General features: G+C 39.0%; 1 protein-coding gene and 3 non-coding genes across 4 annotated transcripts; all 4 read right to left on the bottom strand.

Annotated features, from left to right (window-relative positions):
- Positions 1 to 19: 19 nt before the first annotated feature.
- On the bottom strand, positions 20 to 6,473 carry zgc:163057 (uncharacterized protein LOC563335 homolog). Its single transcript, XM_031291473.2, has 3 exons — positions 6,120 to 6,473; positions 3,598 to 3,802; positions 20 to 862 (listed from the first exon to the last, which is right to left on the bottom strand). Exons 1-3 carry the CDS (start codon positions 6,209 to 6,211, stop codon positions 734 to 736), a joined length of 426 nt encoding a protein of 141 aa, XP_031147333.1. The 5' UTR covers positions 6,212 to 6,473; the 3' UTR covers positions 20 to 733.
- A 2,091-nt stretch (positions 6,474 to 8,564) lies between these two features.
- Positions 8,565 to 8,658, bottom strand: trnai-uau. The gene is made up of 2 exons: positions 8,621 to 8,658; positions 8,565 to 8,600 (listed from the first exon to the last, which is right to left on the bottom strand). It is a non-coding gene; the product is annotated as a tRNA-Ile (tRNA).
- Positions 8,659 to 11,812: 3,154 nt separating this feature from the next.
- trnai-uau lies at positions 11,813 to 11,906 on the bottom strand. Its single transcript has 2 exons — positions 11,869 to 11,906; positions 11,813 to 11,848 (listed from the first exon to the last, which is right to left on the bottom strand). It is a non-coding gene; the product is annotated as a tRNA-Ile (tRNA).
- An 888-nt stretch (positions 11,907 to 12,794) lies between these two features.
- Positions 12,795 to 12,888, bottom strand: trnai-uau. Its single transcript has 2 exons — positions 12,851 to 12,888; positions 12,795 to 12,830 (listed from the first exon to the last, which is right to left on the bottom strand). It is a non-coding gene; the product is annotated as a tRNA-Ile (tRNA).
- Between the last annotated feature and the right edge of the window lie 1,527 nt (positions 12,889 to 14,415).

The raw sequence follows: 14,415 nt of genomic DNA, 5'->3' as shown, positions 1-14,415 counted from the left end.
CAGCACCACAGACAGCTCCTAATGTATTAGATATTTATTTCAGCAGTAGGGATAGCTCTATGAGAATGTACACAAAATGATAACCGTCAATTTTTATACTATAGTATACATGAAAACCGTATACCACTGCAACCCTAACAAGATGTAGATATGCTGTTACTGTGCCTCACACATTTCCACAATGACTTCTTGCATTGCAGCTTTCCTATTGTTTTAAGTTTATACAAATTACTGTTGCTTAATTTAAATTTCAAAAATGATTACAATTTTAAAGACAAAAATGGTCAAAAATCTGGCGTTATTACTCAAAAATAATTTTCAAAAACACTGCCCATCTTGAAAAATAAATACATCAGATTCCCTATGTTTCAAGTTGTCATTGTTTTCTATTTAAGCTAGTATAGTATACAAATCAACTTGCAGGGATTTCAAATTCCTTTGAGTTGAATTACACACAGTATTGCAATCTAATAATGTACGTTATGTTTTGAAAATGGTCATCATTACATCATTTGTAATAAATGGGATAACACATGCAAAAACACAGGTTTGGCCCATGGTTGGTCCTTTATATGGACTTTATATGGTACAACACAACAGGAAAATTGTTAGTTTCACATTTTTATTATTACAAAATATTGCATTATAACAACAACACATACATAAATAAATACCTCACATCATATGGCATCATAAATGGTTCACATACTTCCTAAAAACCCGTGGCTGGGTCTCATCTGAATTTCTCGGAGAGCACGGCTGCGAAAGCCGACAGGTACTTGTCCATTGCTGCGTGTGCAACTGGTGTGAAGTCTTTGCGCATGTGAGCTGCCAGGGTGACGAGCATACAGTGTGAGAAGAACTGCAGAGGAGATAAAGAATCGTTATTGACTCAATGCTGATTCCAGTTGGGCCTTTAATTTAAAATAAAGAAAATATAAAATTCACTGCAACTTATTCAGATATCAATAAACATGGAGCTAGTTCAAAGTAAAGTCCTTTCAGTAACACCTGTCGTGCCAAGTTCTGCATCCCTGCCGAGACTTGCACACGCAAGGAAAAGGGAGTTTTAGCTTAGGTGGTGGAGCGGTCGCCTATCACACAGAAGGTTGGTGGGTTGATCCCCTTTCTCTGCAGTCCCATGTCAAAGTGTCCTTGGGCAAGACATTAAACCCCAAATTGCTCCTGATGCTGTGCCATTGGTGTGTGAATGTTTATCTGATACCACAGGCCACAGTGTATGAATATGGGGAATGGTACCTGTAATATGTAAAAGCCCTTTGAGTAGTGCTATATAAATACAGTCCCTTCACATTTGTTTAAAAACTGAATAAACTTCTTTGTCTTGTTCATCAATGATGATGAATGATCTGAAGTCTGTATTTTTGGAATGTTTGGAGTCATCAATGTTTTATTAGACTCAGTAGTAACATTTCATGCTGCCTTCGAGGTGCACGCAATTTTCGGTAGCGATGAGTGTAAAGGGACGCATTATTAGGCAGAAATTATTGTTGCTGCCCTAGTGGATGCAATTCTCGGCAGGGGTGCAGAACACGGCACAACACGCCTCATCATGCATATCAAATCATATTCGAGATTATGATGAAAATAATACATCCAAGAAAACTCAATGCATTTAGCTTTAAATCTAACATAAACATAAAATCATACGCCACATATTTTAAATAATGTGTTAAGAGAGATATGACATATAAATAGATTCCATATACATTATTATTTATATTATATTATTTGGTTATTTCCACAATATTTTATTTTCCATATATGGAAAATATATATGTGTTGCAGAAACATCAACAGTATGTGTTAAGCTACTTGAGCTGTTGGGAGAAATATGGCAGCCATTTTGGTTTTGAAGCTTGAAACAGCTGCTCCTGCTGACGTCAGTGGACTTTGATCTGATATGGAGTTGAGATGGTGTCACTTTGGCACCACTCAAAACTCAATACCATACTGCCATGAAAACCTTAAAACATTTTAATTAGCAGTAGTGGAATGTAACTAAGTACATTTACTCAAGTACCGTATTGAAGTACAAGTTTGATGAACTTGTTCTTGAGTTTTTTCTTCTCATGCCACTTTATATTTCTACTCCATTACAATTCAGAGGGAAATATTGTATTACAATACAATTATCTGCTTTAAATTATTTTTCTAATTGTATTTATTTATTTTTTTAAATAATTGTAAGGTTCGTACTTTTGGTTGGACAAAACAAGTATTGTAAAGGAGTCGCTTTGGGCTCTGGGTAATTGTGACAGCATTTATCACTATTTTCTGAATTTTTCCAAACCAATCCATCAATTAATCAAGAAAACATTGATAGATTAAACCATAAATAAAAATAATCATTAGTTGCAATCCTGTACAAAATACTTAAAAATGAGCCCCACCCTCTGAATTAAAGTGCCCATATTATGAAAAAAACACTTTTTCTGGGATTTGGGGTGTTATGTTGTGTCTCTGGTGCTTCCACACATATACAAACTTTGAAAAAAATCCATCCATGCTGTTTAGAGTGAGATACGGTTTCTGAATGTGTCCTGCCTTCAGTTTCTGGGTGAGCTGTTCAAAATCGGCACGGCTTGTAACGTCACAAGCCGAAACGAGCAGGCTATTAGCTAATTAGCAACCATTAGCTCGTAGCGTTAGCATGCTAACGCTATGGCTAACGCTAGCATGCTAACGCTATGGCTAACGCTAGCATGCTAACGCTAGCATGCTACCTCGTTCTCAATAGCAAAGCACTGCTACAACACACACAAGTTCACCATAATCTACAAAAGAACTACTTACATGTGCGCCCTAATTTAGAAGTCTCTCAGCTAATCCTGCCTTGTAACTGACCAAAGTTGTAGAAACAGCCTTTCTTTTACTGTCTATGGAGCTAGCTAGCTGACATGATCTACATCTGAGCTACTGGGCATGTGCAGTGCAATCAAAGATAGTACAGAAGAAGAAGAAGAAGAAGAAGAAGAAGAAAAGAGGTCTCACTCTGTAGCTAAAACAGAGACCAGCTGAAAAGAGGATCTGCAGCAGTGAGAGAGAGCAGTGCCGTACAACACAAATATGGTGTTTTTTGAACATTAAACCATGTAAACCTATTCTGGTACAACCTTAAAATACAATTATGAACCTGAAAATGAGCATAATATGGCTGCTTTAAAAGTTAAATCCTGTTTTTACATTAATGCACAAGTAATAGTAATCTAATATAATATATAATATTATATCAGTCACAGGGGCCATTTTTCTGCGAGGCAGAAGACCCGGAAACACTGACCAATCAGAGGGGGGCTTAAAGAGACAGGTGTTAAAACTGAGCATTTCAGACAGAGGGTGAATGCAGGTATATTCAGACAGACAGTATGAGAAAAATAAAGTTTTTTTTTTAATATTATAAGTATGTAAACATGTTCTATTAAAAACCCAAAGTATTCTTTACAGTGTAGTAGTACTTTTATTGATATACCTCCCCCATCACTGTTAATAAGAAACAATTAATCAGTAACCATTCACAAGTGTTATTCTCCTCAGTATGATCCATCAGTAGAACTGTTGCTCTTGTAAAGGCACCTTAAAGTTGGTGGGATCTATCCGGAGTTGGTAAGCGTGCAGGGTTTGCAGAGGACCCAGGGTGATGGCCAGCTGGCTGATGTCTTTGGCTCCCTCTGCGATGGCCAGAACAATCTTCTGTCCGTGAGAGCGCAGGTGAGCAGAGCTGGGGCTGATGTCAAGATGGGAAAAGTATGTCTTGGAACCTGGTTGAGTAGCAAACATCCTGTGGAGGAATTGGGAATTCTTGTCAGTAGTGTTGCAATGATGCACATTCGTAATTGAAAGACATGCTACATCCACCCTACTATGTTTTCATTTTTTAAGCGCCGTATTGAGACAAGAACAATCTCTGTCCACCCAAGAGTTTTAGCTACAATAGCTGAACTTATCTCCAATCATATTAACACGCCTGACAATGCACATCGCATGACCATTCGCATACAAGCGTGTGACAGTGGTAACAGGAAGATTGTCCGATGTTACTCAGCGGTTCAAAATCATGGATGTACAAGCTGAAAATACAGAAAATACTTTTGGGAAAGAACAACAATGACAAAAAGTAAGACCAGGGATTTATTTGCTTGGACCGACGACGAGGTGGAACTGTTACTGAAAGGTAGTTAAACCTACCTAACCAATAAGACTGACTGACGTGCATCATCATTTCCAAAGGTCTCCATTTATGCTCGTCTAAACTACAAAGCAACCACTGAGTTTTCAAACCAAAACGGGGCAGCGGTGATTCCAAATTTCTCCGATTTAGGGGCTTGGAAACGCCGGAGTTGTGTGAAGGCATAAACGTAGCAAAAGATATTCATTTTTAAAACAAAACTAATTGTAAATGTAGTCACAGAAAACATTATCGACGATCAGAGTGGGTGAGATATGGAGACTGATACTGGCCACTCCTTTTTCTGCCATCATCATCATCATCATCATCATCATCATAATCATCATCATCCCTGGTGTGAACACACGGCCCACTCATTTAAACATGGCACTTCGCTGATCTTGGATCATAGCACTGTCCGAAGTTTGATGACTAAGCAAATTCTGAGTAATGCACCAGCATGTTCACACTTGGCGTCTTTTTTTGCACTTTTGTAGTAAAAAAAGAAGAAGCTGGCAGCGTATTTTGGTTCCAAAAAGCAGCCGAGCGCGTCTTTTGTTGCTATAACAACAGCTACTGCTACAGTATCCTAGAGCGATATGTGGAGCAGTGCTAACATTAGATAAAACAAAGTGGTGGAGCGAGCTAGAGAAAGAACAGAGAGAGAGAGAGCGGTGCTACTACCGTTACATAAAACAAAGCGAGTTCCCTATACGCAAGTTTTTTTTTTTGCAGGATGGTAGGGAAGACTCATAAATATTCATTAGGGAACTCATCCCTGATTGGCTAACCCTGACATTCTTACCCTAACCATAACCAATCCCACTCCTCTAGCCTAAACATAACCAATCCCACCAGAGCAGGCAACGAGTACTAGCCATTCAGAGGGAGAGTAGGGCGGGTTCTTCCCCTACCATCCTGCAAAAAATGTTTCGCTCCCTGTACAGGAACTCCATTTTTTCTTGTTGTTATGAAAACGGCAGGTCAAAAAAGTGCTTGACGTAGGGCGTTTTTTTTTTAGAAAAGTTGAACTTCTTCCAACTTCAAAAAGACGCTCCAAGCTGCAGAAAAGAAATTTGAAGCTGGCGTTTAAAAAAGCGCTCACGAATTTTTTGGAAACAGGGTTTACTCCATAGGATTATAATGTAAAACAGATGCTGGCAGCTTAAAAAAGGCACCAAGTGTGAACATAGCCTTAGAGTCATTTCAATTTGCTTGCATCCATGATATCCTATATAGAATTTAAAAGGTAACTAATAGCCACCTGATAGTTGATAAATCATTTACCAATGCTTTATGGCCATAATGTATACCGTTATAAATGTCAATTACTCATTTATAATAATAATAAATACACCATCAATTCTTCATGAACACATGTTGATGAAGGGTTTTCACTTTCTAATAAGGAAGGGGCTTAGATCTACGTTATTGCCATTAACACACATTCACAGGAAATATAGAACAAACACACACACACACACACACACACAGCTGGGCAGTCATGTGTTGCATCATGGAAACATGTTTGACTCTTTGTAGCCATTGAACAATCATTGGAAGGTTAGGCTTCATTCAATAAATAGCCTAGTAATTATTTTTCTTGCAACCATCAATAAAAATTACAATGTATACCACTGATCTGTAGTAAAGGTGTTTAGGTGGTACTTCCAATAAGAACAATAGGTGGCCATGGGGGAAAGTATGTTTCCAGATATTTCTCCATTTCTTTTTGTAACGTTTTTCCAAAATATTTGTATTTTCGGACAGTCCCAAAGTATGAGTATGGTCACCGACCATACCACAGCTTCTCCGTGAGTCTAAGTTGACTGAAGAGCTAAGATAAAAATCTCTTTACAAGCCTTTACATTAAACACAAACAGACGTTTTTGTAATGCGGAGATGACTACACAACAGAGTATGGACCTACCTAAGAAGCGCCTCTGCTCCAATATCTTCTGCCACGGGAGTCAGTCTTTCCCATATCTCTGAAATGAGCTCTTTCTCCCTCGCTGAGAGCATCGCAGCCTCTCGCACTGGACGTTAGAGAATTCACTGTAGTCGAATATCCAGAGTGTGAGATGACTTTACAACATCTTAAAGCCTAAAACCATCTTAACACCACATTAACGCCGTTAACCAAAACGCGAAAAAGGCGAGTAAAAGATTAAAGAATTTTTTAAAAATTAGGCTACTTCTGTGTGAAGATGACGACGTGTGAAGCTGAAGGTGTCCACGGCCGTGCTGTTTCCCTGCCCGGTGTTATCAGACAGCCGCAGCAGCAGCAGCAGCAGGGCAGGGTGGGGTGGGGACTCCACGCCACTGCGCTATCTGCTGCTTTTACGTGCGTCACGCTGGGTTTTTCCACCATAACAAGCATTCACACCACATTCATGTGGTCGACCACAAAGTGCAGTTGGTTACTGCGTTGTTTGCCAAAGTTGGGAGTCGGGACCCAGGATCCTGTTCCAGAGGGTCCCCAGAAAGGGGGAATCATTTATGTTCACTATAAGGCAAGGCAGCCTTATGGATAAAGCACATTTCAGCAACAAGGCAATTTAGAGTGATTTACATAAAACATGAATGAGCAAACATTCATTAAAGAGAAGCTTTATTAATATAGCTAAAATAGAATAAGACAGGTATAAAATACAAGAATACAAATTACAGTGCAGTGTAAGAAAGTAACAATCACTTGATTTAAAAAAGGCAGCATCAAAAGCAAAAGTCTATTCCATCCATAACACAATGACAGAATGCATGACTATTTTGATCATGGGTATCATCCATAATAAAGCATCTAAAAGTAAAGATCCTGTCAGATGGGGGACCCTGCATAGGACACATTCATGTCAATGGGGATCCTTTGCCTAAATTTATCAGTTTAGGGGTCCTTGACGTAAACAAGTTTGGGAACCACTGGGCTACTGTACTTAAGTACAATTTTGAAGCTCTTGAGTCTTTTCTTTCCTTTGGGTTCTGGGTAATTGTGATGACATTTCTCACTATTTTTAATTGGTCGATCAATTCATTGAGAAAATAATGAGCAGATTAATCCACAATGGAAATAATCAGTAGCCTAGTTGCAGTCCGATACAAAATATTTCAAAATGAGCCCTTTCGGGGCCTTCACATTATTCTTATTTTGTTTGTTTATGGGGATTTTAGCAGGTGTAGGTGGTCATCTTCTCCAGAGTTGCTTATGTGACCTATGCGAGATGTCTCTGGTATCACTCGGAGCCAGTCGAGTTGGTAACAGCCAGTTTATTCAGCCTCTGCATTTACAATGGAAGTCAACAGTGTGTGAATGCTCATCTCAAAGGACAACAGCTAGCATGCTCTGTCTCGTTGGAAATCCTCCGTTGTTGTGAGGAATTTCCCATCTCTACAACCAAATTTTCTCTATGCAAAACTTTGACACTTACTTTAGCAAAGCAATATACATGAATAATAAATGTAATTGAAATAAAACAAAATTGAAGCAGTTCTCTTGCAAATTAACAAGGAGTCAATATATAAACAAAATTACAATATGGCTTCTTCATACTGGACTGTTTTTTTATATCCTTTTCAGTATTTTAACCATTAACAATAATAATTATGTACTGGACTTTTCCCACAGTATAAAACAACAGTAAATATCTCAATACAAAACATTTCACCACAGACTACAGCAATATACAACATACTGCAACGTACCTGCATTTACAATGGAAGTCAACAGTGTGTGAATGCTCATCTCAAAGGACAACAGCTAGCATGCTCTGTCTGGAAAGACGGCACATGTAGGTGCTAGTTAGCATGCAGAAAATATTTTTCGAGTGGTTAAACATGAATAAAACAGCTGGTAACTAAATACAACCATTGCCAAATTAGCTTCAGACAATTATTATATCTAACCAAACAAACTGGGGCAACTTTTAAGTGCTTTTCAAGTAGTTAACACTATATTGTCCACAAGCATTCACAGACATGTTACCTCGTTGGAAATCCTCCGTTGTTGTGAGGAATTTCCCATAATGCTGCGCTACAACTACTCGAAGCAGGTACGGCTTTTAACAGTAGATGGCGTAGTTGTGCCAATTTAGTAGAATTTAACCTGAACCCATTCAACTATGTTACACTTACGCTTAACTAAGTGAATAAGTGAATTTTGATTAACGTTCTCATAAATCAATAAATGAAGGTGAGCTATTGATCACAACTTTTGTCAACAACATGCACATCTTTTTATAATCAAGGAAGCTGCAGCATGAAGGACAAGGACTGTAGTAGTTTAAGTTAGCTTATTTAGCAGTTTAGTCATTCAAATGTTAGCTTGATTTGTTTGTGAACTGAGAACTTTCAAGTCATCCCCTACGTGGTAAAACTCAGCTGCTCCAGGTGAGGATCGAACTCACAACCTCGGCATCACTCTGCAGGTTACTGTCTTATAAGTACCGCGCGCTGACCGATTGCGCCACTGGAGCACACAAAAACACCTATCAAATTCCTGGGAAATCAGACTAATTACTCTGGCCAGACAGGTCAATAAAAAGGCAGAGAAAGACATTTAGCAGGAGTACAAAAAACTGGTCCAGCAGGTCAACCAGTAACAAGCTGACCAGTTTGACCACAGTTGGTGAGTGTCTCTCCACAGTGGTTGCTCCCGCTCGGGTAAAAAACAAGGAAAACTATGGGGGCCCGGATAGCTCAGTTGGTAGAGCGGACGCCCATATATAGAGGTTGTTGTCAGATGGGGGACCCTGCATAGGACATATTCATGTAAATGGGGGTCCTTTGCCTAAATTTATCAGTTTAAGGGTCCTTGAAGTAAAAAAGTTTGGGAACCACTGGGCTACTGTAATTAAGTACAATTTTGAGGCTCTTGAATCTTTTCTTTCCTTTGGGTTCTGGGTAATTGTGATGACATTTCTCTCTAATTTTAATTGATCGATCAATTCATTGAGAAAATAATGAGCAGATGAATCCACAATGGAAATAATCAGTAGCCTAGTTGCAGTCCGATACAAACTATTTCAAAATGAGCTCCAACCAAATACAACGGTAAAATCCTGCTTTTACATGAATGTGTAACAATAACCTAATGATATAGTATAACAGTCACAGGGGACATTTCTCTGCATTAAGTCATTTGACTTTCAATACTTTAAGTATGTTTCTCTGATTGAACTTATGTACTTTTACTTAAGTAACATTTTAATTGCAGTGGAGTATTGATTTTTTACAGTGTGATATTAGTAAGTAAAGAATCTGAATAGTTCCTCCACCAGTGTCCGATGCTGGCCCTTTCGGGGCCTTCACATTATTCTTATTTTGTTTGTTTATGGGTATTTTAGCAGGTGTAGGTGCTCATCTTCTCCAGAGTTGCTTACACTTAACTAAGTGAATACAAATCAAACTATAAAGACGTTATTTTTCATTATTTTCTCTATATAGAACTCTTGACCATTTCTTATTCCACACCATGGCAAGAGAAAAAAAAGCATGTTAAATGTGAGTCAGAGGTTTCACAGTGGAATATATTTTGCAGTGTGGAGAAGGTTTTTTAGATAATTGTTCATCTGCTGCTATCTGCAGCTCCATGCGCTGCTGGTCAAGGGACAGTGGGCGTGAGGCCACAGATACCATCAGATACTATTGTGTGAAGAACCATGGAACTGCACTGGCCAGAGGACTTTACCTTTTCTGTGACACATCATGTGCCTTTTATAATACATTTGAACCGACATCATACATCATGCATCCAGAGCCAGAGAGCAGGCAGAGGTTTTTCAGTGTTAGAAGAAGCAAGACTCCAACGCAGTTGCCCACTTTGCTCCATTGATGATTCAGCCTTGATTTATAGGCTCCGGTTTGTCTGGAGTTGGACCAAACAGGAATGTGACAATTTGATGAACCACTTTTTGTCACTTGGACTATTCAAAGACTACATTAAAACACAATAAAGGACATTTTATGTAAAATAAAAAATGTATTTCAGTGCTGGAATGAAAAATTGAAGACATTATTTAAACAGACTGGACTGATTTTGCTGTAGCTGAAGCTCGATGTTGCTTGATGTTTAACTACACGCATATCAACGGAAATTAAGAAAGCTGAGTCCTCTTTCATCCGGATTCTGGACTATACAAATGGATTATTGAGTCTGTGACTGTTTCTCAGTGGGTCAGCTCTGCCTTTAAATGTAGTTTTACAGAGAGCCGAAAACATCATCAACAATTCCAACAGTTGCAGAAACAACTAATTTCAGTTGTTTTTCACGAGAGGAAAGTCATCTAAGGTCATCCGTGCAAAAAACAAGAGAGTAAAAGGTTGTGGTGGGGGAGAGTGGGTGGTGCACCTCACATCGCCTCTAGAAGGATCTAGTAATTATGGTGACCTTGCATGACTCCCCCCCCCCCCCCCATCCATGCATGGGCCAAAGACACGCAGCAGTTTTTTTCTTTTAAAGCTCCTGTGAGATTTTATATCAGTAATGATGCTTGGACAGTTGTGTTTAATGTCGTACAATCTCACAGATTAACAAAATGACTGTTTATTACTGTTTACAATGATCGCATAATGATTACATCAGTAACAGGTTTTAAAAAAAGACTTTCAAAATGTAGTGGCCTATTTAAAAACATGTAACATCTAGGGCACATCCCCAACACATGCAGTGTTTTATCCTTGAAATATAGTTTTCACTTGGTTTTTATTTATTTGAAACATTGCCAGACCTTCACTGTTACCCAGAGTGATGTGGGCTGACTCAGCATAACAAGGGGATCTCATGGCCTCTTGCTATGCAGTTTAACATAAAATGCACAGTCATGCTTTATGGTTCAATGTGGTAGGCGGGTAAAAGAAAAGCATTGTTACCCAGTTTTAGTAAAAAAGACTCTTATGTCAACTAACATTATTTAATAAGGTCGATTGATATTTTGTAATTCATTCTACAGGTGTTTCACATGAAATATTTCTTTTTTTATGAATAACTGGAGTGACATATGTGTTAGAGTGTATGTGTTAACCTCACCTGCTGCAGGTAAAACTCAGATGCTCCAGGTGAGGCTCAAACTCACAACCTCAGCATGACTCCGCAGATTCCTGTCTTATAAGTACCGCGCACTGACCGATTGCACAACTGTAGCTCTTAGGCAGTGTATCACTATCTTGACTAAACCCACACATGACAGCAATGCTTCAGCCATCTAGTCCCCTTTGCCAAACCTTGATTAACATGACACAGCATTATACAGTAGAGCTTCTGTTATGCATTGGGCAGGTTTGCACTCAAACTCTAGAACTTGTATCTTGTAAGTTCAGCCGTTGAAGAGATATACCACTGGCTTTAAAACATCTCGCCAAAGGAGTGCTGTTGAAAATTAGCCAGCTGTCTAACACTGGCACATTTCAGACATTTTGATTAAGGTTCTCACAAATCAATAAATGAAGGTGAGCTATTGATCACAACTTTTGTCAACAACATGCACATCTTTTTATAATCAAGGAAGCTGCAGCATGAAGGACAAGGACTGTAGTAGTTTAAGTCAGCTTACTTAGCAGTTCAGTTATTCAAAGCTTGATTTGTTTGGAACAGAGAACTTTCAAGTCATCCCCTATGTGGTAAAACTTAGCTGCTCCAGGTGAGGATCGAACTCACAACCTCGGCATCACTTTGCAGGTTACTGTCTTATAAGTACCGCGCGCTGACCGATTGCGCCACTGGAGCACAACAAAGCAGCTATCAAATTCCTGGGAAATCAGACTGATTACTCTGGCCAGACAGGTCAATAAAAAGGCAGGAGAAAGACATTTAGCTGTGTCTCTCCACAGTGGTTGCTCCAGCTTGGGCAAAAAACATGGAAAACTATGGGGGCCCGGATAGCTCAGTTGGTAGAGCGGGCATTCCCCCCTCTGTCTCCCCTTTCATGTTTTCAACTGTCCTGTCAAATAAAAGCCTAAAAATGACCAAAGCATAATCTTTAAAAAAAAAAAAAAAAAAAACATGGAAAACTACTGCTTGCCCTACCACAAGAACTGTGACCATTCCTGCTCTCCCCATGGTAGTAATAATACAAATATTCCTTGTGCTGAGGTGAAAACATCACAATACCACATCAAAAACAGTAAAAACTATGGTGGCCATGAGAGGCCACTGCACTGCAACTTAAGAAAGCACAGGTTAAGAGTCATAGACTTTGTGGTCTATTTGCATGTGCTTTATTCATGTGTTGTGGTCTACATGCAGTGTTTTATCCTTGAAATATAGTTTTCACTTGGTTTTTATTTATTTCAAACATTGCCAGACCTTCACTGTTACCCAGAGTGATGTGGGCTGACTCAGCATAACAAGGGGATCTCATGGCCTCTTGCTATGCAGTTTAACATAAAATGCTTTATGGTTCAATGTGGTAGGCGGGTAAAAGGAAAGCATTGTTACCCAGTTTTAGTAAAAAGACTCTTATGTGACCTAACATTATTTAATAAGGTCGATTGATATTTTGTAATTCATTCTAAAGCTGTTTCACATGAAAGATTTTTTTTTTAACGAATGACCGGAGTGGCAGATTTGTCTGAGTATATGTGTTCACCTCACCTGCTGCAGGTAAAATTCAGCTGCTCCAGGTGAGGCTCGAACTCACAACCTCGGCATGACTCCGCAGGTTACTGTCTTATAAGTACCGCGCGCTGACCGATTGCGCCACTGGAGCTCCTATACAGTGTATCACTATCTTGACTAAACCCACACATGAAAGCAATGCTTCAGCCATCTAGTCCCCCTTGCCAAACCTTGATGAACATGACACAGCATTATACAGTAGAGCTTCTGTTATGCATTGGGCAGGTTTGCACTCAAACTCTAGAACTTGTATCTTGCAAGTTCAGCCGTGGAAGAGATGTGTGCATCACTTAGAAGTGTCCTGTGGAAACACTTCCGTTGATTTGTGGTCTATTTGCATGTGTTTTCTTAATGTGTTGTGGTCTATTTCAGCCCAGTCTCACGGCAGTTCGTAAAATTTTCACGTAATGTAATATATTGATTCGTGTACACGGACACGTTGATCTGTTTTTTGTTGTGATGGTCAGCACATTTTTTTTTCCATGAGACTGGGTTGTCTATTTGCATGTGCTTTCTTAATGTGTTGTGTTGTGGGCTATTTGCATGTGTTTTCCTAAGTTGTAGTGCAGTGTACCCTCGGGGCTATTGCAAAAAACTGCTGCTCCTGCCACGCCAAGAACACTACTAATGCCTGCTCGTACCATGGTTGAAACACTTCCTGTTCTAACAGAAGTTATAAAAGCAGTGGCCGGTCTGTAGAGAGACTTTATGATCTCATCCATCAGGAACTGGCCAGGAAAGCAAACCAGTAACATAGCAACCATGACTGGTGAGGAACTGATGACACCTCCTGGCTCCTATCATCTCAGTAACAGCTGCTCACAGGAACAGCAGCACCTGCTGGTCTCCACATGTCTAAACAGCAGCAGCTGGTCTTCATGAGGAAGTTATTGTTTTCTGAAAGTTCTCTTTCTATGAGCAGACTGGCATCATAAGAACACCACAAGAAATGGACAGATTCATTCATCACATTTCAAACAAATACAACCCAACCCCTGTAAAATATGTTCCTAATTGTAATCTCTTTATCACTCCACAAGGTGGAGCTACGAGGTAGAAAATATAAGAAAATACAGATTCTTCAAGTACCAGTGTTTTTTCAGTATTCAGATTCTGTAATATATATTCTTCTGATGTTGATACTGATGATACTTTTTGAAATGAAGTTTGATTTAGTTTGATATATTGATTTGACCATACATTTGGAGGTATAACAATTGCTCTAATCCGTTGCAGTGAACATTTACTCCCCAAAATGTTGTTTAATTTAAAAACAAAAGTCTGCACCAATTACCATTTATCATTTTAAAACAACAATGTTTGTTTTTGTTAAATGGTCAGCAGTAAAGTGTATAATTTGCTGAAAATTAGCTGCAACATGCAAACACATTTTAGTATGGTCCTTTTAATGTAACTGGACAGCATTACAGCCTGATTTTCCCATTGTGCTAAATCCTCTGCACACAACCTAAACCAACATTTATGTGACAAAAAATGACAATCAAAGGACAGCAGGTTGAAAAGGGTAATTAATTCCTCATTTGAATTAACTTGTTTCCCTGTAGAGTCTATACACCTTTCAATTTTCTATCCTTTCTATCCTTTTTATCCTTAAAGC

This window comes from Sander lucioperca, chromosome 22, assembly GCF_008315115.2.
Source record: "Sander lucioperca isolate FBNREF2018 chromosome 22, SLUC_FBN_1.2, whole genome shotgun sequence".
Classification (NCBI taxonomy): domain Eukaryota; kingdom Metazoa; phylum Chordata; class Actinopteri; order Perciformes; family Percidae; genus Sander; species Sander lucioperca.
Note: the sequence above shows the minus strand (reverse complement) of the source record. Positions and strands in the feature narration are given on the sequence as shown.